The sequence below is a fragment of the Nylanderia fulva genome, unplaced genomic scaffold (genome assembly GCF_048542155.1).
Source record: "Nylanderia fulva isolate GAGA-0341 unplaced genomic scaffold, ASM4854215v1 Scaffold15, whole genome shotgun sequence".
NCBI classification, from domain to species: Eukaryota; Metazoa; Arthropoda; class Insecta; order Hymenoptera; family Formicidae; genus Nylanderia; species Nylanderia fulva.
The window spans coordinates 2,836,892-2,864,397 of NW_028189730.1; the positions used below are offsets into that span (position 1 = coordinate 2,836,892).

The 27,506-nt window shown below is 31.2% G+C and overlaps 5 protein-coding genes across 7 annotated transcripts in view; 3 read left to right on the forward strand and 2 right to left on the reverse strand.

The window, feature by feature from the left end:
• The first annotated feature begins 318 nt into the window (after positions 1-318).
• On the forward strand, positions 319-13,546 carry LOC114939051 (uncharacterized). The gene is made up of 10 exons (XM_029313277.2): positions 319-526; positions 3,533-3,805; positions 4,421-4,521; positions 4,640-4,875; positions 5,932-6,181; positions 7,613-7,972; positions 8,282-8,419; positions 8,720-8,960; positions 9,616-9,749; positions 11,027-13,546. The coding sequence occupies exons 2-10, from the start codon at positions 3,547-3,549 to the stop codon at positions 11,366-11,368; spliced, it is 2,061 nt and encodes a 686-aa protein (XP_029169110.1). The 5' UTR covers positions 319-526; positions 3,533-3,546; the 3' UTR covers positions 11,369-13,546.
• Positions 2,083-15,014, reverse strand: LOC114939054 (uncharacterized). The gene is made up of 3 exons (XM_029313280.2): positions 14,336-15,014; positions 13,568-13,710; positions 2,083-2,293 (listed from the first exon to the last, which is right to left on the reverse strand). The coding sequence occupies exons 1-2, from the start codon at positions 14,430-14,432 to the stop codon at positions 13,574-13,576; spliced, it is 234 nt and encodes a 77-aa protein (XP_029169113.1). The 5' UTR covers positions 14,433-15,014; the 3' UTR covers positions 2,083-2,293; positions 13,568-13,573.
• Positions 15,015-15,250: 236 nt separating this feature from the next.
• Positions 15,251-18,994, forward strand: Ak3 (Adenylate kinase 3). Its single transcript, XM_029313279.2, has 4 exons — positions 15,251-15,634; positions 16,190-16,309; positions 16,391-16,563; positions 16,791-18,994. The coding sequence occupies exons 1-4, from the start codon at positions 15,469-15,471 to the stop codon at positions 16,995-16,997; spliced, it is 666 nt and encodes a 221-aa protein (XP_029169112.1). The 5' UTR covers positions 15,251-15,468; the 3' UTR covers positions 16,998-18,994.
• Atg4b (Autophagy-related 4b) lies at positions 17,026-23,939 on the reverse strand. Of its 2 annotated transcripts, none has more exons than XM_029313278.2 (7): positions 23,641-23,939; positions 22,131-22,322; positions 21,479-21,823; positions 20,883-21,161; positions 20,398-20,639; positions 19,846-20,004; positions 17,026-19,617 (listed from the first exon to the last, which is right to left on the reverse strand). In XM_029313278.2, exons 1-7 carry the CDS (start codon positions 23,675-23,677, stop codon positions 19,435-19,437), a joined length of 1,437 nt encoding a protein of 478 aa, XP_029169111.1. In that variant the 5' UTR covers positions 23,678-23,939; the 3' UTR covers positions 17,026-19,434. The 2 variants fall into 2 exon arrangements, with proteins under 2 accessions (XP_029169111.1, XP_085336633.1); XM_085480507.1 differs by lacking the exon at positions 23,641-23,939 and adding an exon at positions 22,746-23,073.
• A 187-nt stretch (positions 23,940-24,126) lies between these two features.
• The window catches only part of mGluR (metabotropic Glutamate Receptor), a 33,670-nt gene continuing 30,290 nt past the window's right edge, over positions 24,127-27,506 (forward strand). The window contains exons 1-2 of one of the 2 annotated variants that reach the window (XM_085480511.1): positions 24,127-24,224; positions 25,692-25,802. The gene's annotated coding sequence lies outside the window, so the exon portion shown is untranslated. Of the gene's footprint in view, positions 24,225-24,393; positions 24,426-25,691; positions 25,803-27,506 lie in introns of those variants that run through there. The other variant, XM_085480512.1, reaches the window with a different exon arrangement.

The following is a 27,506-nucleotide window of genomic DNA, read 5'->3' on the forward strand; positions in this document are numbered from 1 at the left end:
TCATATCATAAATCATATATATATATATCTATATTAATATATACATATATAATAGATAAATATACTGAGCGAAGAAATTTTTTGATAAATATAGGACGCCGTAAAATGATATATCAAGTAAGATCGCCAAAAAAATGGATATCGCGCGGAAAAATCGTCGAAGAGAGAATTTTCCGGTCGGCGTGTTTGCTCCCCTCGCACGCGACACACCCCTTAACTTCCACCCCCTCCGCCAACCCCCTTTTACTTGTTGCTGCCGGCGAGCTGTCAAAGTTCCATGCGCGCTTCTATCGATCCCGCGCCCTGTCGCCCTATATAAAAGCCGTCGCCATTGGCGGTCGTCCTGGTCGGCAGAGAGCGAGGACGGGGTTCCATGCGCATCCGGGAAACATCGTCGTCGAAGACGTTGCGACGTAGCTGAACAAAAATAAAAGGAGTAAAACGAGAGAGAGAGAGAGAGAGGAAAGAAAACTGACAAGTCACCGGGGTTTTGTCGAAGGACGGATGAGACATTAAAATCGACCAGGTACGTCCCACGCGAATAGGACCGTCAATTAATTTCCAATTAATTAATTTCGCCGACCTCACACAGTGCGCGCAATTTTCCGAGGTCGTAATTCCATCTTCTTCCTTTTTCCTCCACCCTCTTCGACATTCCTGTGCGTGTCCGCGCAATCGAATCGCCGATGAAATTAATTGACCGATTGGAATTAATTAATTATATAATATATATATATAATTGTGCGGGAAAAAGAAGTTCTCCATCGTGCGACTCCGGATTTTCTCGATCCCGGTTTTTCGCTGTCGAGGTGAAAAATTGCGAAACTTATTATTCGCGCGCTTCGTTATTTTCGTGCTATTTCGATATATCGCTGACATTAAATATTCGCCGAAATTACTTGACACAAGCGAATTAAAACGTCGGGTCAGCAATTCACGATTCGATCCGCGCCGCAAATATCTGACCTTTTTGCTCTTTTTCATTTAAACACAATATTTTACTAATTATTAATTATTCGGATCATGTCTTATTAATCGCGATGACTACTGGAAACGATTTATTTTTAATATTTATTTGATATGGAAAATATTTATTTATAATATTTATAATAATATTTATTTGATATAAAATTCTTTTCAAAACAAATGAATAATTCATTTGGCATTATTGAATTAAATATGTATTAATTTAGTCATTTTTTTAGTGTACGACGACTATAAGTTATTATACAATCAATCAAGTTTTATGTAAATGAGAATGTCAAAAATCTTATGCTCGTATCTTTATTATACTGAAAAAAGTGTACTTAATTCGAATAAATATTGATTATTTCTCAATACTGTCTAATAAATTATTTATTTCAAACTAATAATATTGTTTTAATGTGAAAAATATTTTTTGATATAAAAAAATTCTTTTCAAACCAGATAAATATTTATTTGCTTCAAATAATTAATCGGCATAATTAGGCAGTATTGAAATAAATATTTATTAATTTTATTTTTTTTCAGTGTACGATATCAAAATATAAATGAAATGTTTCGTGACGATTCTTACTTTTGATATTATGAATACAACATAATTAATATATAAATTATTTTATATTAATTATATAACTTAAACAATTGATAAATTATACAATTATATATAACTGCATTTCAATTATTATAAATAATTATAATCGCAGATTAAAATAAGTTAATCTATATCTTTACTGAAGCGCACAATGGCAATTTTATTAATGACATTTCAAGCGCTCTCCAAAGCGAAAGGTTAAATGTCGGCTCAAATATTTGCAAATCAATCTGTGCGAAATATCTACGTATATTGCAATTTATACACAGCTGCTGAATATCAGTTCAGTAAGAATTTTATGTACGTTTATCGATCCCGAAAGACATATATTTGTATTGCGCGACAACACAGCTTATGCATTTAATTGCTTCGATACAGAGTTTAATTACTTAATTTATCATAATGTATGTCGCCCTTTCATGTTTACTTCATTATAAATTAAATAATTCAATTTGTTTAATCGCTTAAAATTATCCCATATGTTCGAAAGAATTTTTTTCCAATAGTTTCTTTTCTTCGTACTTTCTTTGTAGTGTATATTTTCTTGTTTTCCCTTATTTGAGGTCTCAAGTATTATAATTTACAAATAATTCAAATCTGTACATACAGTGTATGAAGAATTTTTCCACGAGTGACGATTACAATCTTGTTTTGGCTCACGCAGTTTCGTTACATCCCTCTCGATACGTCTTCATTCGCGCGAAGGACTTCGCTACCCTGTTAACAAAATCGATATCAGCTTGGTACACAGTATGCAAAATAGACACAGTCAATATATCTATATATATTTATTATGACGTAGATTTTAATTTTACGATTGAGAAGAATCGAATAAAAGTCAGTCGAGAAATCTATTTTAAAAATGAAGAAATTATAAATATATCTAAAAGAGTAAGGTTTATCTCAGAGAGATTAATCAAGTTTATATAGTTTCTACTTTTTTAAATTAATAAAAAATAAATATAAAATATATATTGTTTAATTAACAGTATCGAAACTCTTCTTTATGTATATAAAAATTAAAAATATTTATATAATTTGATATAAATTAATATATGACTTATAAATTAATATAACTTTTGCATAAAAATGCAGATAGAAATGTAAGAAAGACATGTGTATTTTTTTACAAGAGAAAATTTGAAAAAAAAAAAAATAAATTCGTACCCAGAGAGAATTTTTCCTTAGAATTCATCCTGAAAATTATGGTAATCGTAGGACAATAATATTGGAAGAATTTAATAAGAGCTTCTCTGATTAAATATCTACCACAATAAAATATTAATATCTACCACAATAATAAGATATAAAATTTATTATGTACATATTTTGATATTTTTTATTGAGATAAATATTTCATCAGAGAAACTCATAAAATTCTTCTAATACTGTATTGTCCCACAATTATCATAATTTTCAGGGTAAATTCCTCGGAAAATTCTCTCCGTGTATAAATTCAAAAAATAATTTATATAAATTAATATAAATTAATATAAAACTTTTGCACAAAAATACAAAAATGTAGATAAAAATGCAATAGAAAAAAAATATATGTACATATATATTTGAAAGAGAAATTTTGGAAAAATAAATTTAATTAAAAAACCAATTAGGTTTTATACATATATAATAATATAAAATTATATAGAAATATATAAAATTATACATATAATCGCAAAATTATATATAAAATATGTCCATACATAATTAGATAAAAGTGCTTTTTATATATAATTGTATAAATATGTTTCATATATAATTTGACATGATTATATATAAACCCTTATAATTTATACAATATATAAAATATAAAGTTATATAATTATATATAAAAATAGACTTATATTTCACATATAATTTTACGATTATATGCATAATTATACAATTATTTATATATAATTATATATAAAAATTTTTTCCTGGATATATTGCACAAAATGATGTTTCCCCGAACAGTTCAAGCATTAAATATGGCATCGCGAAGGTGGATGCTGCCGCTGCTGATCCTGGGAGCCGGCGCGTACGCTCTGGTTCCCGCGGCTCGGCAGCTGAATCGGGAGTCCTTAAGGAGCGCCCTGGACGCGGTCGCGCGGAAGCAGAGATCCCTGGACGCGGCGGACTCGCCGGAATATTACAACGATCTCCACTCGTTCAAGTATCACGGCGGCGCCGACCGCAAGTTCGATCGCGACTTCGACGAGGACGACGAGGAGATCGAGTTTCTGCCGGGTAAGAATATTATATTAATATTTATTATTATATATTATATTATATATTATACATTATTTATTATTATATATTATTATATATTATATATTTATTATTATTTATAATTTATTATTATATATCTTTGAGTTAGTTTGAAAATTTTTTTAAGAGTCTACATCCTGAAAATCGTGATAATCTGGATAATATATGGTATTGGAAAAATTTTATAAGAGTTTCTCTAATTAAATATTTACCATAATAAAATATAAAATATGTTTGATTAATTTTACTATGCATGTACATATTAATATTTTTTGTTGCGCTAAATATTAATCAGAGAAACTCTTATTAAATTCTCCCAATATCATATGTAGACATTTTTTTATAAATTTTACATAATATTGAATTTATATACTTTATTAATTAATTCCATCACGATTTCAGATTGTAATATATTGACAGTGCACAGAGAATTATTTTTTTTTTAATTTTATTGCGCTAAATATTAATCATATAAAATTCTTCCAATACTATATGCAGATTTTTAATGAATTTTTAATGAACATTTTTTTAAATGAATTTTACATAACATTGAATTTATATATAATTAATTAATTAATTTTATCGCGATTTCAGATAATGGCCAATTAGAGACAGTAGGGGAGGGTCTTCAGGGCCTGAACAACAAATTATTCGAGAGAGCGCTGCTCGATTATTTGGAGACTCTACCCGAACAGGTGAATTCTTTGATATATTTCGTCAGATACCTGTCTAATAAATTTTTGTTATTCCGCAATTTGAGGAATTTTTCTCCAGACAATTTCTCATTTTTCAAGATAATTAACACGTTTGCAGGAGGAACCGGTGGCCTCCATCTTTCGCGAACGCGAGCGAAGCGGCAGCCGAAAACGAGGCGGCGCCGGCGACCGATTGAACCTGGACGACAAGGAACTGGCGAGGCTGTTCCTGGAGGAGCTGCACGACGGTGCTCCGTACGGTTCGCTCGACGAGATGGACGACGACGACTATTTAACCGCATTACAATCGCTGTATGACAGATACAGAGCTGGTAGAGGGAACAAAGTATACGAGTGAGTTGGATTTCCTCCAATTGTTTTCACTTTTTTCCTCAAGATCTATTATAGTCCAGTAAAATTAGACTTGAAAAGAGCAAAACTTGATCAACATTAGGAGCAAGCTGAATTTATATGAAGACCTTCATTTCGATATTCTAGTGACATCCTGAAAAATACCCTTAATTTTATCCAGGGCGTTTTTTTAATGGGGAGTAAATTTTAGTTTTTTGTTATTATCTCGAAAACTATCAATTTTTCGAGAAAAATAGTTATTATCAAAATTGTAGCTCATAAAACTCTCTACAAAAAAGGTTATTATACTTTTTTTCATACAACTAATCGTTTTTAAGTAAAACGGTAAAGTTGAAAAAAGTTAATAAGTTAAGGTAAAAAATAACTAGTTGAGAAGTTAAAAATTAATACATTTTAAATTAACTAAGCTAAATTAAAAGTTATTAACTTTTTAACTTTTTTTTAACTTTTAACTAATTAACTAGTTATTACCCAACCCTGTAAATAATGTAGTTGATATAATATAAATTTTTTGGATAAATTTTAATTTAATTTCGTGAAAAACATTTTTTGGAGGTATTTGATTGTAAATTACCAGAAATTTATTTATTTTCGCAATAAGATTTTCAGTTTAGAGAAATATGTATATTTTTCTCTTATTTCTCTAATAAAACAAAAATTTTATTATGAAAAAAAATTCCCTGAGACACAAATACAATCTTACCTCTAAAAATAATTTTTGCATGATTATTCAAAATTCACATTATCAATTATATTTATTTTTATTAATTTGTATTATAATTTTTATTTTAAATAAATAAAAATTAAATTCCATTTTATTAGAAAAACAGATATTTCTGTCCTCGCGAATACAATTAAATTTCCTGTGATGCAAATATAATCTTATCGGATATTTATGAAAAAAGAGAAAAATTTTCATGACTGTCAAAATTAAATAAAAATTCATATTATTAATAACATTATTTTCGATAAGTAAAAATTAAATAAAATTACATATTGATAACCATTAATGGCTTAAAAAACAATTTTGCTCGACAGAACGGCAGGACCAATGTCTTGGGGCGATCTGCTTAGCAAGGACTCGTCATCGAGGAAGAACGACGACGAGTTCGCGGATCAGGATCAGAATATCCTGTACTTGCCGCCTACGTTGGAACGTAGAAACGTCAACGGCCGATATCCTATCGGTCGTGAATTCGGCAATTATCGCAGGCTGACAAAGCGTTATCCGGTCGCTAAGAGAAGCCCCAGACCCACCCAGACTAAGCTAAAGACCACGGATCCTAAGGTGATACGATAAAAGGATCACTGAAAAAATCACTAAATTAATACATATTTAGTTCAATACTGTCAAATGAATCATTTATTTGAAACAAATAAATATTTACTTGTTTTGAAAAAGATTTTCCTGTATCAAATAATCTTTTTTCATATACCAAATAAATATTATTAGTTTCAAATAAATAATTATTTGGCAGTATTGAAATAAATACTTATAAGAATTAACTTTGTTTTCAGTGATTTATTTAATCCTTTTGTCAATAAACGGGTACCAGAATAATTTTAAAGTAATTTTCATAAATGTTGAAAATGTGTCTCTAAAATTCTTCACTCAAAACAAAATACAAAAAACCTTCGCGAAAGTATCCTAAATTTTTAACAGGAAAAAAATATTCGATGTCTAGTAACTGCACTGAAAAAGAAGAATTCGAATAAATATTTATTTCAATACTATAATTTATATGAAATTAATAATATTGATTTGACGTGAAAAAATATTTATTTGATATGAAAAAATCCTTCTCTCTCAAAACAAATAAATATTTATTAATTTAATAATTCTTTTCAATGCGTTATAAAAAAATTGTGCAATATGAAAAAGATTTGGGTACCAACATCCATATATTGATGAAAATAAAAATTATACATTGACAAAAGGGTTGAGGATAAAGATCATCCTCTGTTGTATAATCATTTGCTTCCTCGACATATAATAAGTTTTTTAATTTTCAAATCGAATTAATATCATTCCATTATAACGAAATATTATCTATATTAACATACACTTCTGTATACATGTATATAAAGCGTATCTAAATAAGTGCAAAAAATTTTAGATGATTTCTTGTCGAAAATTAAGGGAGATTTCTTATATGTATAAACAAAAAAATTAAATTAAAAATAATATTAAAATATTAATAAAAATCTTTTTTATTAATGGAAAATCACCAAGTTTTATTTTTTTAATCGTCTGAAATTTGAGAAAAAAAACTCCTTAGGGAGGGATATAAGATCTCTTATATTTATTATATATTATTATTAATAATAAATTAATAATATATATATATATATATTATATAATTTCAATATTTAATTTATATAAATATATATATTTATAAATTACATATATGTATATACATTATATATATATATATATATATATATATATAAGATCTTATATCCCTCCCTAAGAAGTTTTTTTTCTCAAATTTCAGACAATTAAAAAAATGAAATTTGGTGGATATTTTCCATTAATAAAAAGGATTTTATTAATATTTATTAATATTATTTTTAATTTAATTTTTATGTTTAAACATATAAGAAATCTCCCTTAATTTTCGACAAGGAATTATCTCCAAAAATTGTTCGCACTTATTTGGATGCACCCTGTAAAACTGCAACACAGCTGTGCATTAAATGCGTATTTTTTTATTGCAAGGTTGCTCAAGACCTGGGAGCTCTATTTGGCACGCAATCCACGGACGTGCATAATCGCACTCATCAAACCGATCACGATCACGACCACAATCACGAACACAATCACGAACACGACCACGATCACGAACACGGTCACGAGAGCGCATCATCGGAAATGCCGCCGAAAGTGACGCCGTCTCCGAAGGGTCAAAAGGAAAATATTACGAAACAGGACAAATCGAAATTCGTCCAAGTGAGAAAGAAGAGTGTCGATTGGTCCCAATATTTCGGCATCGATCGTAGAAAGAAGAAGGCTACCTTCGCGGGCGGACAGGACACGCAAAATCAGGACGACGAGTGGATGTTGCAGCGCTATTACGAAGTAGATATATATTTAAAATTAAATATTGAAAAAATATATATATATTGAAATAATAATATATTATTATAATATTATATAATTATATTATTATATTATTATAATATATTATCATTTCAATATTTAATTTATAAATATATATATTTATAAATTAAAGATTGAAATAATATATATATATATATATATTATTAATTTATTATTAATAATAATATTCTCTAAAGAAGGATATATATCAGAAAAAAATTTGTTGCATTATAATTTCTATATTAATGAAATAAATAATAATCGAGGTTTTTGTAAATCTCTCGACAGAATATGGCCGAAAATTTGAAACCGAAGGATGATGAGAACGAGCAAAAGGACAAACAACTGCAGGATCTGAAATTAAGATACTTAAACTTGATTCTCAAGGAAGCAATGAGAAATTCCAATTTAGAGGATGAGGACGAGGTAATTTTGCTTTGCATTTTTGTAGAATTCTATTTGATTTGATAAACATAAATGTGTAAAATTTTTTTTCTCAGAGTATCTGATTCTCAAAATTATTAATTATTTCACTATTTAAATATGAACATTTTCAACAAATATAATATAATTAAAATTAGATTTAATTTTTTAAAATTATAATTACGATTAAACGAAAAATGTACAAGAAAGATATAAATTATAAAGACCAGCACAAATAATATAATTAATAAATTATAAATTATAATACGAATAATCAAAAAATAAAATAAAATTTATGTTTAGCTGCTAGATAATAAAGTAAGGCCACGAATTACGGCAGCTGACTGGCTGCAGAAAGCGCTGAACAATCTCCGAAGTAACATCGCGGCTCAGAAAGAGTCGCAAAAGACGGAAAAAGAAGCGCACAATCTGACATCCAATTTCCGCGAAAATAGCAACGGTAGCCCTATCATTAATAGCGATAACATTCGTAGGACGGATGATAAACGGAACAGTATCAGTAATAACGTAGATGACGGCGAATGTAAGTATAAGAAAAAAAATTTAGGGAGTAGTATAGAAAATTATGTAAATTATATGAAAGACTCATCTTTAACAACAATAACATTCGCCAATTTTTTAATGAAAAAGAAACAATTAATTTGACGATTTTTAAAAATATCTAGATTTCTCTTTCTTATAATTTTATTTTTTAATAATTTGATTACCTCCCCGGAAAAAATTTTTTATATATAACATATAAAATTATATAGAAATATATAAAATTTTTATACATATAATCGCAAAATTATATCTGAAATATGTCCATACATAATTAGATAAAAGTGCTTTTTATATATAATTATATAAATTTATATATATAATAAATAAATATTTCTTCATATATATATAAATATATATGTTTCATATATAATTTGACGTGATTATATATGAACCCTTATAATTTATATATAAAATATAAAGTTATATAATTATGTATAAAAATAGATATATTTCACATATAATTTTACGATTATAATTACGATGTATAATTATACAATTATTTATATACATATAATTATATATATATATATATATAAAATTTTTTCTCGGGCTGCAATTTAATTAATCTGTTTAAATGTAACAGTTGTATAGATTATGTACCATATATATGATGCACAATTGTTTGAATTGTTCAGCTATCGAGGAACCTAGAAGCTGCCCGGAATTAGAAGCCATCGAATGGCGATGCCGAACCGTGGATAATTTAGCCGGAGATTCATCTCGAATGCTTTACGTGCCCTGCGTGAAGCTGCAGATATGTAAAGCTTGCGTACGTACACTCAATTTGCATCTTTATATATTACAGACTTATTTGCTTTGCATTTCCACGATATAATTTTTTAAAAATTTTATATGCAAATTTCATCTGTAATAGTAGTTTATATAAAAATTTTATAAAACACATAAAAAAACGTTCTTCCTTATTTCCAAACTTTGAATATTTCTTTGAGAATATTTTTTTAAATATAACAATAGAGAATATATGTATTTCACGTCGAAAATCTTTCTAAAATATTTGAAATAATTTTGTTTCAATCTTTTTTTATATGAAAAATATATCCTGGAATTTACATTTCATCAACATATCAGAAAAAATATATTATCCTCTCTCCAGTGTCTCTTTCAATTTTATATGTATGTAACATATACATAATGTTTTTCTGAATATATTAACAAAATACAAATTCCAATTTAGGTAAATTTATTTTTTCATGTAAAAAGAATATTGAAACGAGATTATTTTAAATATTCGAAAAAAGCTTTTTAATGCGAAGCAAATGTTATATTAAGAGAAATGTTTTTTTTATATATATAAAATTAATTAAAAATATATACATATTACTCTTCACTGTTTTTTAACTAATTTTATATATATAACAAAAGACATACAATATTTGAAAAAATGATATTAGAATGTTAGAAAAAACTTATACAGGATATATCTAAATAAGTGCGAAAAATTTTAGATGATTCTTTGTCGAAAATTAAAGGGGTTTCTTATATAAACATGTACTAAAAATGAAATAGAAGTTAGTTTCACCCCTTATAATAATACAAAAAAATTTTTTTATTAGTTCACCAAGTTTCATTTTTTAATTTGTCTGAAATTTGAAAAAAAATAACTCTTCAGGAAGGATATATAAAAGTATATGTTTATACAAAAACCCTTATTAATTTTCGACAAAGAATTATCTCCTAAAATTTTTCGCACTTATTTATATAGTTACATCCTGTATACATTATTAAAAAATACAAATAAAGATATATTAATATTATATAATATCTTAATATAATATAATTAATATAATATACTATATTAAGATATATTAATATTATATATTTTTTTCTAAATATACATATCATATATTACCTCCATATTTATCTTTTTTAATAATATATATATAAATCTTTTATATCTATATTATCGTCTTTTAAAAAAATATATATAAATTCTTCCTAACATTCTAATACCTATGATTATTTCAAAAATTCTAGCCAGGGAGAGATAATCCTCGTGATAAAACGAATCCCTTATCATTACTACAGGCGCACGACGAGGAAGGGTTGCTACCCTGCCTGGCAAATTACGCGGCGGAGGTCGGGAAGGTTTGCGACACGTTGCGTCCCTCCAAAGAGGGACAGTCCTCGTGCGCGAACGCCGCGCTGCTCCTGTCGCAGCTGCAGCCTCCTGGGGCCGCGGTCGCGCAGTGTCGCGCGCGCCGCGACTCCTGTCTACGACGTTATAACGCGCGATACGAGCACCGTTACTTCCGCACGTCGTCGGCGTACGAAACACCAGCCTCCTCGTCCTCGTCGCCGTCGTCGGGACATCGTCCGCATCACACGGGCGCTCTCGACGCCCTGCAGCAAACCTTGTCCGAACGATAAGAGACCGAGGAAGCCCCGAGGTTCCGCGCCGGAAACCACGGTCGGACCGCCAATTGTCCGGATATTTTTTTTAAGATTGATTTCCTGGCTCAAGGAGATAATTTTTGTATCGAGAGATTAATTTGTATTGTTGTTTTTATAATCTTGTTTGATATACATATATATTGTAATTTATTTAAGTTTTCCTCTAATATTCCAGAGGATGTTTCGTCCGGATAATCGGCGGCTCACCGATAAGGGTGTTTGAATGATAAAAACGTGAATCCAGGAGATTCATTCTCAGCGGATATCATATAAATTATTAAATTATTATAAAAAATACACACATATAATACATATGTATTAAATATATTAAATATAATATACAATATATTAAATATATAATATATAATATATTATAATATATAATATATTAAATATTTAATATATTAAATATATAATATATTAATATATAATATATTAAATATATAATATATTAATATATAATATATAATATATTAAATATATAATATATTAAATATATAATATGTAATACGTATAATATATATAATATATAATATATACAATATATATAATTCATTATAAATTTCTGTGATCTCTGACATATAAAATCTCGTTTAGAAAAAGAAAGATCTATGAAGGACTGATTTTAATCATATCATCTTGTATGTGTGTAGTATGTAACGCGAATATATATATAAGGCTTTTTTCTTGCATTTTATATTAATTATTAATTGTTGTAAAGTTTCTTTTTTTAAATAGGGGTCTGGAAGATCCTCTGTGGTATCCGCTGAGAGTTGAATTTCGGGCTGGCGCACGAAAGGTTGTTCTCGAATCGAAATAAATTGGATCTAAAAAATAATTAGCAAGAGAATTATATCGTTTATCGAAATAAAAAAAGGACAAATAAAAATTTAGAATGTCCATTTTCTTTCGATTCGAGACCACAAATTCGGATCTCGAAAAAGAAAGTACGACTCGACTCCAGCTCCTTTTTGCAACACGACGCTCTTTCATGATTTTACATACAAATCAGAGATCGACAAATAATTTCAGAGGATCCCGAATTAAGAAAAAAATTTCAAAAAAAATATATAATTATATCTAATTAATAAAAATAATTGCATTATTTATCTGTTGAAAGAAAATTGTAAGAATTTTTATTTCAAAGGGAAAAAGAAGTAGATGATATATATTTAAATAACAAATTGACAAGGCGTTTTATCTATTTGCGAGGTGTGTGCCATACATACACACACATATATACACATATATACACATACATTTGCGCTTTCCAAAACTCCATACGAACCTTCTTTCTCTTCCGCTCTGAACTGAACAACGAGATTAATTAATTATATAGGGACAATAATGGTAGAAACCCTCGAACACAGATAGATATACATATGTAATCATCGACGAATTACTCAGGCAGCAAACTGACGTCATTAAACGTCAAAATGACGTTTTGTCATTTTGACGTTTAATGACGTCAGTTTGCTACCTGGGCAGCGTCACGTCCGGACGAGCGCCTCGCAAATGAAATCGGGCGCGAAATCAAATACAAAAGTATATATGTGTATAAATTATTATCGTTAAGTATCTAAAGAGAGCAAGAAAACTATAAAAAAAGAAAAAAACGCGTCTGTCTCTCTCCTCATCTAGCGCCTCAACTTGTACTTATCGCGTAACACTTCCTGTGTGTAAAAAAAAAAATAATAATAATTACTCGCGTCGTGAAAAATTTCAGCGAGGAGATTTTTGCGCCGATTTTGTTTTATATATATTAAATATAAGTTTTTTTCGTAAGCTCTAGAATTTTGCGCCGGTTCCAGAAGATGATGAAGGGAAGAAAAAGAAGAAAGAAAGGGGAAAAAAAGAGAAGAAAGGAGAGATACTCGCGACGCAGCTTCCAATTCTCTGTCAGTCTATCTTCATAAAAAAATCCAATATATCTATTATCTGTCTATTGTATCGAGCCAAGTAGCAAACTGACATCATTAAACGTCAAAATTATGTCATTTTGACATCTAATGACGTCATTTGACATCAAAGTGACGTATGCTTGCTACCTGAGAAGTATTGTTTACGTTATAAAACGGCGTTACACGGATACATGGTCATCGATGTGTCAGTCCTACCTATATTCAAAGTGTAATAAATATATTTCAACATAAATATATCTTCTCGTCGATATACCTTCAATTATTCGTCAGCGTCGTCAGCATCATCATCATTATTCCGAGGAATGCCTTTGGATACGATCTCCAATGGTTTCAGTATCTCCAAACACTGCGGCTTGTAGAGCTTCAACAATTCCAGTTGCATCCTGGCGCAATCAACTGCAACGCAAGAAATAATATTAGAAATAATATATTATAGAAAGATTACATTTTTCATTTTATAAGTTATAATTTTTTTGGTCGACTCGTTAATTTTAACATTTCAAATAAGCAGGATTGGATAAGTTAATGGTTTTTTTTTAAATTAATATACATATATAAAATTAATTTATTAATTATTAAGTTAAAAGTTTACATGAACAAAAAATTAACTTACTTTTAAAGTTAAGATTAAATTAACTTAAATTAAATCAAAAGATAATTTTTAAAAACATTATATATATTTATATTAAATTAAAATTTTGTTTATTGTTAATTCTTTTAAAATTTTTAATAAAAAATAACAAAAAATTGTTGATTTTTATAAAGAAATAATGTTTTTGGTAATTATAATTGATGACAAATAAACGTAAAAATTAATATTTTAATTAAAAAATAAATATAATTTATAAAAAAACAATATATAAAAAATTTTAACTTAGGAAAAAAGTTAATAATTTACCTAAGCTAAATTAAAAGTTATTAATTTTTTAACTTTTAACTAATTAACTAATTATATATATATTACCCAATCCTGCAAATGAGGAAAACAGAAGAGAATAATTCTCCAAAAAATCGCACTCACTCCTGAGCTTCGACACCTGCTCGAGTCTGAGTTTCAACTCCATCTGCGCTTTTGTGATCCGCTCCAGTATCTTTTGAGGGAGCTCCTCCTCCGACATTTCGGTGAATCGATTGTAATTTAATTACGGATCCTGCGACACTCGATATTTGAAATTTTTACGAAAAGAAAAAAGCTACGAGAGAACGAGCCTCCGACTTCTAACAGAAAGAAATATGGCGTCTTAGCCGCCAACAGGGCTGCCAATACAGAAATACAAAAATATCCGAGAATTGCGCTCGGAAAATTATCATCGAGGTGAGTAACCAATCGGGAGGCTTCTCTGATCGGCCAATCAGAATGCGACTGTGCCTCGGTGAATAGATTTCCGAACGCAATTTAATTTTTCAATAACACGTGACATGTGACGCTGGTTTCGCGGCTATTTCGCTCCGCTTCAAAACCTCATGTTATAATCGACAATTCTGTCATATTTGATCGATTCAATCAGGATCCGCAATTATTGGAGAGATATCGATCAATACATCGTAATGCTATTTATTTTTTGCGATATTCAAAAAATTCCCTCGCACTACACTTTTTCTTCGCAAATTTTGAATTATGGAATGAATGTTATTCTTAAAATTATACAATATAATAATACTAATATATAATAAATATAAAATAACATAATATATATAATATATAATATAATATATATTAAAATATATATCAAATAATATATATAATATATTATAATATAATATATAATAGAATATATATAAAATACTATGATATATATAATATAAAAATAATATAATATATATAATAATACTTTCATAAAAAAATAAAAAAATAAAAATTTATACAATTAATCCAAGACGACTGCAGTCGGAGTCCTCGACGTCATCCTCGACGAGCCTGCGCGCTGACGATTACGAAACGATGGTTACGTCACGACGCACCTGCGTCACGTCGCCGTCAGCTGATTACCTCGTCCTGTCAAAGTCCGCGCGCGGTAATCGTAGCAGAAGAAAGGGTGGGGAAGAAGAGGAGAACAGGGTCCGGACCATGCGTAACGTTTCCACGACACTCTCCGCACTCACGTTGACCGCACGGTGGAGGAAGTCAGCGTCGTAGATCGGAGCCTCTTCCTCATGGTGGCGATCACCACGTGCCGCGCCGCCGCGGTCCTCAGGGCCGTCATCCTCGGCGCCCCGGCATCCGGAAAGGGCACCGTCTCCACGAGGATCGTCCGGCAGTTCGACGTCGCCCACATCTCCAGCGGTGACAAGCTGCGTCTCCACGTGTCCAACGGCACCGGTAACGCGTCCTCGATTTTTTTGCGACAATCCGTACTTCCCAGTCGAAAGTTATTTTCGATCAAATTATTCCACTTTTTTTCACTCATCAATCTGTAATTCATAAACTCGATGACAGGTCGTATAACTTTTTTCATTTCGATGAGAGATAAAGCTCCACGTGCGCTTTCACCTCTTCAGCAATTTGTTCATTTTCAAAATACATCTATCATCTCGACATTATCAATAAAAAAAAAACCCAGGACATTTCTGTATGATTTTACAATTAAGTAGAGATTATTTAATCCGAGTAGCAAACTGACGTCACAAACGTCAAAATGATGTCAGTTTGCTACTCGGATTAAATAATCTCTATTTAATTGTAAAATCGTACAGAAATGTCCTGGTTTTCTTATTGTATTTTAAAAATACATCTACATCGATAAAATTATCAATAAAATTGTTTTGCAGGATTTTAAATAGAGATTTAATCCAAGTAGCAAACTGACGTCATAAACGTCAAAAGGACGTAAGTTTGCTAGCTATGGGAAAAAACGCACGTGTTTCTTATATACAGATCTAGGTAAGGAGGTGAAGATGTACATGGACAATGGAAACTTCGTACCGGACGACACGATGATATCCCTCATCGACGAGGAGATCGAATCGGTGACGGATCGGAATTGGTTGCTGGACGGTGAGTGACGGAAATGAGTTGTGTTGCTGTCAAGGTTGTCGCTAACGTAGACGTGCATCAAATTTCTTGGCAACGGTGCAGGATTCCCGAGGACGTTGACGCAAGCGGAACGATTGCAGAAGCTGCAGCCGATCAATCTCGTGCTGAATCTCGTGGTGCCGACCTCCGTCATCCTGGACCGGGTCAAGGGTAGGTGGGTGCATCTGGCCAGCGGAAGGGTCTACAACATCGGTTTCAACGACCCACGTGTCCCGGTAATCGGATCTCGTAAACGAGAGCGCAAAACGCCGCGAACCTAAACGGTCTAATTTTATGCCATTACAATATATAGAAGTCGATTATAACATAATAGAAGTTGTGCAACATTTATATACATATATATGAAACCTAGTCTTCTATCATGCTATGAATCTTAATTTGTAACGCAAACAATTCATAGTTGGATGCTAATTTTTTTTTCCTTTTTTTTTTTTTTTTTTAGGGTAAAGACGATGTAACGGGTGAGCCGTTGAGTCAGAGAGAGGACGATAAACCGGAAGTCGTGCAGAGGAGGTTGCAGGACTACGCGACGAAGACCGAGCCGGTTGTGCGATTTTATCGCGAGATTGGAATATTGAAGGATTTTCACGGCAACACCACCGACGAGATGTGGCCGAAAATCAAGAATTGTATAGCACAATACTTTTGAATTTTAGATCAATTTTTTTCCTAGACAAATATACTTGAATAGACGAGGATGATCTTATATAGATCTCTCTATCTCTTTCTCTCATATGTTGAATCTACTTGGGATACAAGATATCTTCTCTCTTAAATCAATCTATTTATATATATATATATATATATTTAAAAATTAAATTCACGCACACGTAGATGCAGAGAAAAAAAGATTAGATAAAAGAATGAAAAAATAAAACATGAAATGATATCTTTTACAATCTTCCATATCTGAGAAGTGAGACAGACAGATCTATTTAAACCGATCTGGGATCTCTCTCCAATTCGTGCACACGATCTCGAATAACAAGCGCTTTTGTCCGGCAAAAACTGTTTACATCTAGCAATAGCATAACGAGAGAGCACGCACTATACACGTTACTTTGCGTACTCATTCCTCACGTACAAACGCACACACGCGTGAGTCACGTTGCTTGCAATGATATCGTATCGACAATAATAGTTGTTTTCGATGCGCCGAGATCTTGCAATAGCTTCATTTGATGAATGATAACGATAGTTCTCGATAGCAACTAGATTTAGCGCACGAGAGTTACATGTATTAAAATATTATTATTATAGAACCAATTAAAAGTAGCAACGAATATACAGAGCGTCTCAAAAGTACTGAACGTTTTTTCTTTGATGAAGGAATTTTGTCCGTAGTGAAAAATTGTCGAGGTAACACGAGCGGTTGAGAGAGATTTGTCGCGATTGAATACTTTCGGGACACCCTGTACACGTTTATCGTGTCGTATTAATCTTTAGTTCGAATTCTGCAAAGTGAGCTGAAACAGCACTCGTTTTGCATCTTAAAAAGGCGAGTTAAAGCGAGTTGTCGATTGTTGTGATTATCTTTTTTTTACGAATATATTATTTGCGAGCTAAGTTGCTTGGCCAAAGTTCAAGACATAGTACAAAGTAGTGATTAACAAAATCGATGACACACTCTAAGATTAATCGCCACACATTTTTCATTTTATTTCCAGTGTATATAGCGTTATCGATGTAAGAGAGATAACAATGTTCAATATTACGCAGATATCTTTAACAATATAAGTACATTACACATATACATATGAATATATATATATATTGTATATGTATATGCGTATACAGGATGAAGCATATCTTTCTAATAGAGTACATCTGAATAATTCTTCAACTAATCCCCTTTTTTATTCTTATTTTTCTATTATATATACACATTATTTTATTATATATTTAGAATTATAGATTTTTATTTGTCATCACATTTGAGTATTATCCACTTGTGTTCCTTTTTAATTTTCAGAACGCGAAAAATTAATACTTTTCTATTTCTATATTCTATTCTACTCTCTTCTACTTTAAACATTTTTGTCTGCCAAAGATACACGGAAATATTGTTAAAGATAACTTGTACAATTTAAAGATAGGATTATATATGTATAATAACAGGGAAAAAATTCGCTCGAGGAATCAAAATATTCGAAATTTCAATAATTTTATCTCAATTAGATATATATTTTTAGATATCAATCCTTTTATTTTATAGATCTATAAATAGATACAGATGTCAGATCTTTCTTGGATGGATATTTAGGCGTACACTATTAGCTTGCCTCACCCTGTATATACCATGCTTACGAATCCCTCGTTATTCCTTTCTCAAGGCAGAAATTACTCAGGACTTATTCAGTCGTAAAAAAATAAATAAATAAATAAGTTAGTGCTTGATTATGTTTTTCTTTAAGTAAATCAGACTTGAGAACTGTTATATTCTTATATTCCGCGCGAATTTTTATTTTCATTTATATTTTAGAGCTAATTTAGCAAAACTTGTTACAAACTTAGTATCACAAGATTGTGTTCGATTTAAATTCAATGGAATTTAAAGCGCGTCTTCGCAAAATCAGTTCAAGATTTACAATGTACAAATGTATCGCTTTGTAACATGCAAAATAAATAAAAATGATTGTTACTAAATTATTATGATATTAAGTCATATCAAGTTTTTTTTGTTAGTAATTATTACTAACGAATGACAATCAGAAAATGAGAAAAATCGTGCTTTCTCAAACGATTGTGTATAATATATACATATCGCACATGATCGAAAATATGTATACGGTCAGCTTAATCGATTAAGTTGTACTAGAATATCGTCGGGAATAACATCATGCTCTTCCTTATTTCTTACCTCGTAAATAACAATAACTGGTCATTGCGTGAAACTCTAATCTTATCCTCAAACACGCATTGAGATCATGGAGCTGCATCTTTCCGCTCTGATTTTACCGTTCCGGTAGAATAAATTCTTGCTCGTGTTACTACGTTTTCTTATGTTCGCTACGGAGGAGCGAATATATGAAGAGTAGAGAGAGTAACGTTCGATATTCATTCGCATATCACCTATTTGTCCTTTCTTATTGCAGCAACTCGAACTCTTCAGATTCATACAGATCGTCCTCCAGTGTTTCGTGACCGACGAACGAAGTTGTAGACGGTAAGAGACCTTCGACGACCTCGATACCCTGCTGGAGATCCTTGCCACTTCCCTCGCAGAACAGGAACATCGGATAGTTCGTCTTCTGATTCGGTATCACAAACTGTAATAAGTTTTACCTTGAGATTCTTCCCCTTACGCACAAAATTAAATATAGATTTTATCTTTCTATTTATCTCACTCTAAGAATCGGTTCCATTTCACTTATCTTCTATTTCTAAAATCCAATGACTCATATACATAAGTCGAGAGGAGATATCTACCTTATCTTATTTGCTGTACTAAACTATACTTAAGCAATTACATTAGGATTAAAAATATGCATATTTACTCGTCGAATTGTCTCCATAAAGTCTGTGAGCGACTCCCTATTGGGAAAATAGAAGCCTACGCAACAACTAGGGTCCATCTTCGAAAGTAACATCTTTCTCGGCGACGCACAGTGGAAGCTTGTTAACGGAAAATCATTTTTCCACACATCTACAGTTTCCTGTAAGTGAACGAATGAGTAAGCAGGCAAGTAATACAATATCTAGTGAATAAAATTTTGTTCTTAGTAACTGATAAAGAATGCGAAGAGAGAGAGAGAAATACGAGTAATATAATTACAGAATGAGTCAACATGATAAATATATGAAGCGTGAACTGAAATGAGATAAAATAAATTGAAAAATAAACACGTCAAGTGTAATGGAGAAGAAACAAATTTTAAAGACAATTAGCTTTAGCGGAAAAAAATGCATGTTTAAACATTATATCTCAAATATTTAAATTAATATATAATATATGTACAATTATAATGCATATATAAATATATTATAATAATATAAATAATACAAGATAAATATATATATGTATTTCAATTTAAAAGATTGAAAACTACCTGACAATAATGCGGATCCAGATGAATCAGTTTATCGTCCTGGTAGCCGATGAAATAGAGTGAATGTCGTGGTCGGCCGCCGATCACGCCGATGCACGTGTCCAACGTAAGTAACGATGTCAGACAAGGCGCGTAGACGGGGTTCAGCTTGTCGGCGCCGAGCCGCAGAGGCACCAACAACACCAACGCTTTCCATTTACCATCGGGAGTCCGACAAACATTCTCGACGTCTTGTAGATATACTAGATACATATAGAAAACAAAGTTTGATTTAATTCTTCAATTCGGCACAGCAATCTTTTCTATTAAATTTAACATTTAAATGCAAAATTCAGTGTATGCAAAAAAATTCATGTTTTGATAATTTTATGTTATGTATCATCTTCCCCGCAACTTATCGTAAAATTTTTACCTTTCCATTGTACTTCCAGCCTGCAGAAAAATGGATATTTTTCTATGCAGTCCTATATTCATTGGTCACCAACCTGCGCAATCCTGAGCGACGTATACCGCCAACTGATCGAGATTGTTGTCGTGCTGTTCGCTGGCACATTCCACAGCTTGACACAAGAGATGCGCCACCGAGGAGGGTCCGTACCAGTCGCCGGCACGTTTTCCCGCGGAAGCGCCCAGAAGTACCAGCCTGTGTATAGAGAACGGGGATTCTGATTGATCACCGAACCACTTGATGATCATTCGATGATTACGCTCGTCCAGCCTTTGTTCAAGAGTTTCGGCTTGCTGTTCCGAGCGCCATCTCCATTCTAAAATAAGTAAACTTATTCAGTTCTAATAATATAACACAATAGCAATCAGATTAGTATAAACAAAATTTGAGCTTATCAAATAAAATTAAAAACTATCGAAAATTATAGAATTTAAAAGTTATAATTCTCATTTATAATAATATAATTGAATTGATTTCCATTTAATTTCTTTTATTTTCACCAGGCTTATCTTAAATTCGTCCTTTCAAGATTTTTCCTATTTTTAAAAGAAAATTAATTCATAACTTGATTTTTTTTTTAATCAAGAAAAATTTGTTGGATCAAAATATGCTTAAAAAGTAAGGAATAATTACCCCGTCCGAGGAAATGACAGACCAACGCTTGCGCTAACATCATTTGTCCGCTGCGCAACATGCAACCCCAGCCACAGTCTGTGGTAAAGGTGGAACCGTTAAGTATCTGAAATTCTCGTCTATATGTTAACCAGATGCGCGAGGCAAAATCTCTCTTAAACTCCTCTATCGTGTTCTCAAAGTTTGCGGCATCCATCGCCAAAGAAACCTGACTCCCTGTACCAACTGGCTCTAAAGCTTCCGATGCCCTCTCCAAAGGATCTTCCGATTTTTTTAGGTAACACTGACCTAGCAACCAAACTGGAGATTCCTTTGAGAAGTTTGTCTTCATCTTCACGGTCCAGCCTTTATTAAGAGGAGAAACTTTTTTATATTACAATTCTTATGAGAATTTATATTAAACTATTATTAAATTAATATTATAAAAATCTATCTTTTTTTGATGTAAGAATATTTTATTTTAATGTATATATGTACATACATATATATATATATATATATATATTATTATATATTATAAATTTTCTATTATATAAGTAAAATATTATATATGTGTATAACTTTATTATTAATATGTCAATCATGACATATAAAAATTTGAAAAATAAAATGATTATGAAATCTGACTGCAAAATAAAAAAAATATACAAACCATATTTAACATTGTTCCACATGGAGAGCAATTTAGTCTTGACTTTGCTGTCGACCTCCGTAACAGCCATGCTGTCGTCCAATGGTATCTCGGATGGTCCAAGACCGCGATCAGAGATCGGAATTTGTATACCCGGTACACGATCAGGGATCATCCCGGAAAATAGTCCGAAATTGGCAGGGCCAAAACAACCTGAAACAGTATCATTGAAGTATTCCACGTCTGACATCTTCAATGTATTTTGTTGAGACAAAGATCAAATAAAAAGACGAGACAATATTTCAACTCGTTTTCTAAAACTATAATATTTATAATTCATAAGTCAGATTTGACAGTTGAATATTATTATAACTTGCACGATATAGAATATTTTATTATTATATATATATATATATATATTTTATTATTTTATTATATATTTTTTATTATCTTCTTAATGTTGTTATGTATGCAACATTTTTCTTTATTAATTATTTTAATTTCCCATAGCTATCACTTTGCTATTTCTATATATGTATTTTATATATTAATTACTACTGATTCTCTGTTTCCTCATCTATATAATTTTTTTCTATCATTTTATTAATTTTATTATACTATTCTGTGCTTTAATACCTGGCTTTCGCTGATACATATAATCCAGACTATAAATGCTGGCTCTGCAATTAGCACTGGCAGACTGTTATAATACGTAAATCACCAAAGTAAACAAATTAAGAGACGTGCCTGTGTTGCCTTTCTTGCACTTCTTATCTTGTTGGTAAGGTGTTTATCACGTAATTCTATACCGGAGTATAGGTGTCAGAACCAGTTATTTAGCTTACGATACCACTTAACATAGATTAAATATATAAGTACACAAAACAAAGATAAAAATAGCTAATATTAGCAGGCAACTTTGTCTCCCTTTTAACAGAAATAGTATACTCTTTGTTTTTTGAGGAGGAAGATTCAAAGATAAAAATTATATCAAGCTCCAATAAAGATATTCACAAAAAAAGAAATAAATAAATGTAAAATTACTAATATTCTGACAGAGAGATGCATTTAATTAATTTCAACTTCACTTTTATTTCTTATTCTGAAGATTTAATTCATTATATTGCATTTAGCTTACATATCGTGCAATTATATGTTCTTGTTAATTTTATCGTTTGAAACAAACATAATAAATATTGCTAAACAGCCGAACGATAAATTCAAGAAATATTTCAGCGAAAAATCTTGAGAAGCATCATCGGGGACGAGATGAAAATTTTTACACAAGACTCTGTCCTATCGGCGCGATGCACTTTCACTGCCAAATTTTGCAAGAATGCATAATATACGTATCAAATACACGCACACGCCCTTCGCGTTACGTGAAGGCATTTCGCCTCCGAACGAACGAGATCAATGCAGATACGCAGGGAGGAGACGAGAAGGCTGAGAAAAATGCACAAAAATCTCAAAGTTTGACGAATAAATCCGACTGCCGAAAATCGCGTAAACAGCGCGAGGGTTCACTCACCTAACCTCTCCCGCGAGGAATGCACCTGCCCATTCATGCTTAAAGATATAGAACCGATGTCTGACACGAACGGAGAACTTGAGCGGACGATGCCCCGTGATATCTCGTTGATAAAAGACACGCACGTGCGACGAAAGGAATGCGAGAGTTGCGTTACATCTTCCTGGCCTCGTTGCGCGCGTCACCGATTGATTCTACACGCAGGACGCCTACAGCAGCAGCGTCGGACGCGAACGTCTATTTACGACGCGGAGAGAAAATTTTCCACAATTTTCCGAACTTGGTTTGCCCGTTCATTTTTGGTCGAGAACGATCTCGGCCAATCGGCAACGAGCTGGCGCGAGTTTCCCTTCTAGGTCCAGCGGAGCTGTCAGTGGCGCTGTCAGCTGTCAGTGGCGCGCGCATGCGCAGTTCGCCGTGCCGCCGCTAGGGGCGCGCATGCGCAGGTCGGCGCGCTGCCGCGCCGCAGTTGTGCGCGCGCATGCGCGGAGTGCGGACGTATTCCGACGCGACTGATCGGAGTGTATTTTCGCAAGGAATTTCGATCGCGATCTTGAAGAAATCGGCCAAGAACGATGGATATGGTAAGTGCGACGAGGATTAAAAACATTAGATCGATCAATTATTTATATTTTGAGGAATCTGATGAATAAAATATGTCGATATGTATCCTTCATCATCGCGTCGTCGCGTCGCGAATTCAAAGTGTCGATTCAAACCGCCATTACGGTTAACGATTGATAATCTGCGGCGGCGAGTGCATTGAAATTATAATCGATCGAAAGGTATTTTCTTTTTATTTCGAACTTATGTAGCTTTGAAACGAACTCTTAGTTTACGAGAGACGCAGGAAATTTAATTGAGTTTATTTTATTGTCGAGATATTGCAGTATATACGGTCTTTTCATTCATTTTACATGTGAATGTAAAATAACCTGCAACAAGGATGCTTGAATAAGTAGAGAATATTATTATATGAATAATAAAAATAATAAGAAAAAGGATTTTATGGCACACTTAATCATATCTATATATTCTATAAATAGCAATTTATATATATGCACGAAATATATATATTATATTTTAGGAATCTCTCTCTCTCTCTCTCTCTCTCTATATATATATATATATATATATATATATGTATGTATATATATTTATGAAATAGATAATTTATATATTTTGTAAAACCTTTATATTTATAATTACTCCGGAAATTTGTAGAGTTGGATAAGTTAATGATATTTTACAATTAAGTTAAGTTAAAATTAGCTATAAATTATAATTTAGTTAAGTTAAAAGTTTTATGAACAAAAAATTAACTCGGTTAAAGTTCAGTTAAGCTTAAATTAACTGAAGTTAAATCAAAAGTTAATTTTTAAAAATATCCCTTGTGGAAATTTATCACTAGTAATGCCAATTAATCACTTATTTCGAGTACTTAAAATATATTGATATACAGTAATTTAAGTACTCGAAATAAGTGATAATTTGGCGTTACTAGTGATAAATTTCTATAAGGAATTACTTATATTAAATTAGAATTTTGTTTGTTAATTCTTTTAAAATATATAGAAATATATTTTTTGGTAGTTACAATTGATGACAAATGAACATAAAAATTAATAATACTTTAATTTAAAAACAATACGTTTATAACTTATAAAAAAACAATAATGGTATTCAGAGATAAAAAAATTTAACTTAGGGAAAAAGTTAATAAGTTTAAAGTAAAAAATAGTTGAAGTTAAAAATTAATACATTTTAAATTAATTAAATTTGAGATATATTATTTTCGATACTGTATTTATTATCTCGATCATATCATGCACGTAATAATATAATTAACACTAAAATATCCAGATGCTTTGAAATATTAATCTACATCTCGCAAGACATTTATTTCTTGATATTATCGTGTATGTTCGGAACCACATATTTTTGCTTTCCGCATTTGCGTTTGAAATAAATTCTCGCGACGCAGTCGTGCGATTTTATTTACCTACGTTCGTTCTTGGCAAAACTTCTAATATTTTTTTCTCTCCTATCAGAACGAGGCGTACACACAACGCGAGATGCGACTTCGAGCTTATCTTATCAAAGCATCCTCAGGCGCACGCATGGACGACTTATTGGCATCTCAAGGTAAAATTCGGGCAGAGGTGAGTCGAAAAATACCTGGTAATACGCCGTCATTTTTTCGGAAGAAAAGGAGAAGAATAAGGATCCCAAGAAAGAGCAACGTCGTGCGATCGCGCGATATCTCCCGTACTCGCTGTTATAGAAGCGCGAATCAATAGCGAAAGATCGTCCCATTTATTCGACCCACGTTCTCACATTTTTCTCCGTTCAATTCTCTTGTCCTAAAAAGAGCTAATCAGATATCAGGAGTATGAAAATCCACTGTTAGACGCTCCACGATTGAGCTCCAAGACGTGCGGAGGATCAATGATCCCGATCACAAAGGACAAGTGAGAAAAATATCGTGCTGCAATTTGTTGAAATAAATGTCATTTTTTGCTATAAAATAACATTTTTTTCCAATCAAATTTTTTTCAAGAATTTTTTCTTTAAAATTTTTTCGAGAATTTCTTTTTCAGAAAATTTTTTAAAAGAATTTCTTTTTCAATAAAATTATTTTAAAGCATTTTTTCTTTAAAATTTTTTAAAAGAATTTCTTTTTCAATAAAATTTTTTTAAAGAATTTCTTTCTTCAAAATATTTTTGAAGAATTTTTTTCAGAAAAATTTGTTAAAAGAATTTCTTTTCCAATCAAATTTGTTAAAAGAATTTCTTTTTCAATAAAATTTTTTTAAGCGAGATTTTTTTTTAATACATTTTTTTCAATAAAAATCCTTTCGAATGACATTTTGTTTAAAATGCAATTTTTTTTTTAAATTGATTTTCTTTATTTAGGATAAAGAGTTTGTGGAAAATAATTTCACGGCTCGATTATATGGACATAGCATCGGGTAAAATAAAATTGGTTGCGGTTGGTCGCGCTTTGGCGGTTTCAGAATCGATCGAACACGAACGTTTATAACGGATCTTTAATCGCGGAATAAACGAACGGCGACACTCGCAATAATTATACGGCGAGAAGCGATTAATAATCAACGCGTAACATTGATCAGTTTTAAGGGACAGATTAAGAATCGCGATATTGTCGATGTAGGTCGACGGCTTAATTAACGGCTGTTTCTTTATTCTCGTAGAATCGATGACTGGTTTTCGCGATAATTTGGAATCTTCCGATCTCAATTAAATATCAAAAAGAGAGGGCAGTATCGATGTTTGTGCATCGCGTGTTGCAGGCACTAAAAAAAGCAATAAACCAATTTGCCGTAAAATATTTTAATACAGTAAATTTATAACAAAATACAATTTATTTTCGCGCGTTAATAATAAAGTGTATTAAAATAATATCGATGTTAAAATATGAAAAAATAAAAATAGATTCTCCTCTTTCCTCACTTTTGTATAAAAAGCAATGTTTAATGAAATAATTAGTCTTCCTTTTGGAAGAAGCTTTATGATAAATTTTCATGAATTCTCTTTCTTCTCGATGTTCTTATCGAAAGCTCTTAATAGATAATTAATGACACTTGTTGGAAATCAATATGACAGGAAATGGACGCGCGAGATATTGAATCATCATCGATTACGCAAAAATCACGCTTTTTATCGCGATATTCGCAGTATTAAAATCAATGTTTTATCCGGATAATAATAAAATGATCGCGGTTTTTAAAAGTCACGCGATAATAATCGCATTTGTCTCTTTGATTGCGCGAATCAATAATTCCAGGTAGAACATAAAATTCACAATGACAGCATATGATGACGTCATTTGAAAGTCAATTTGA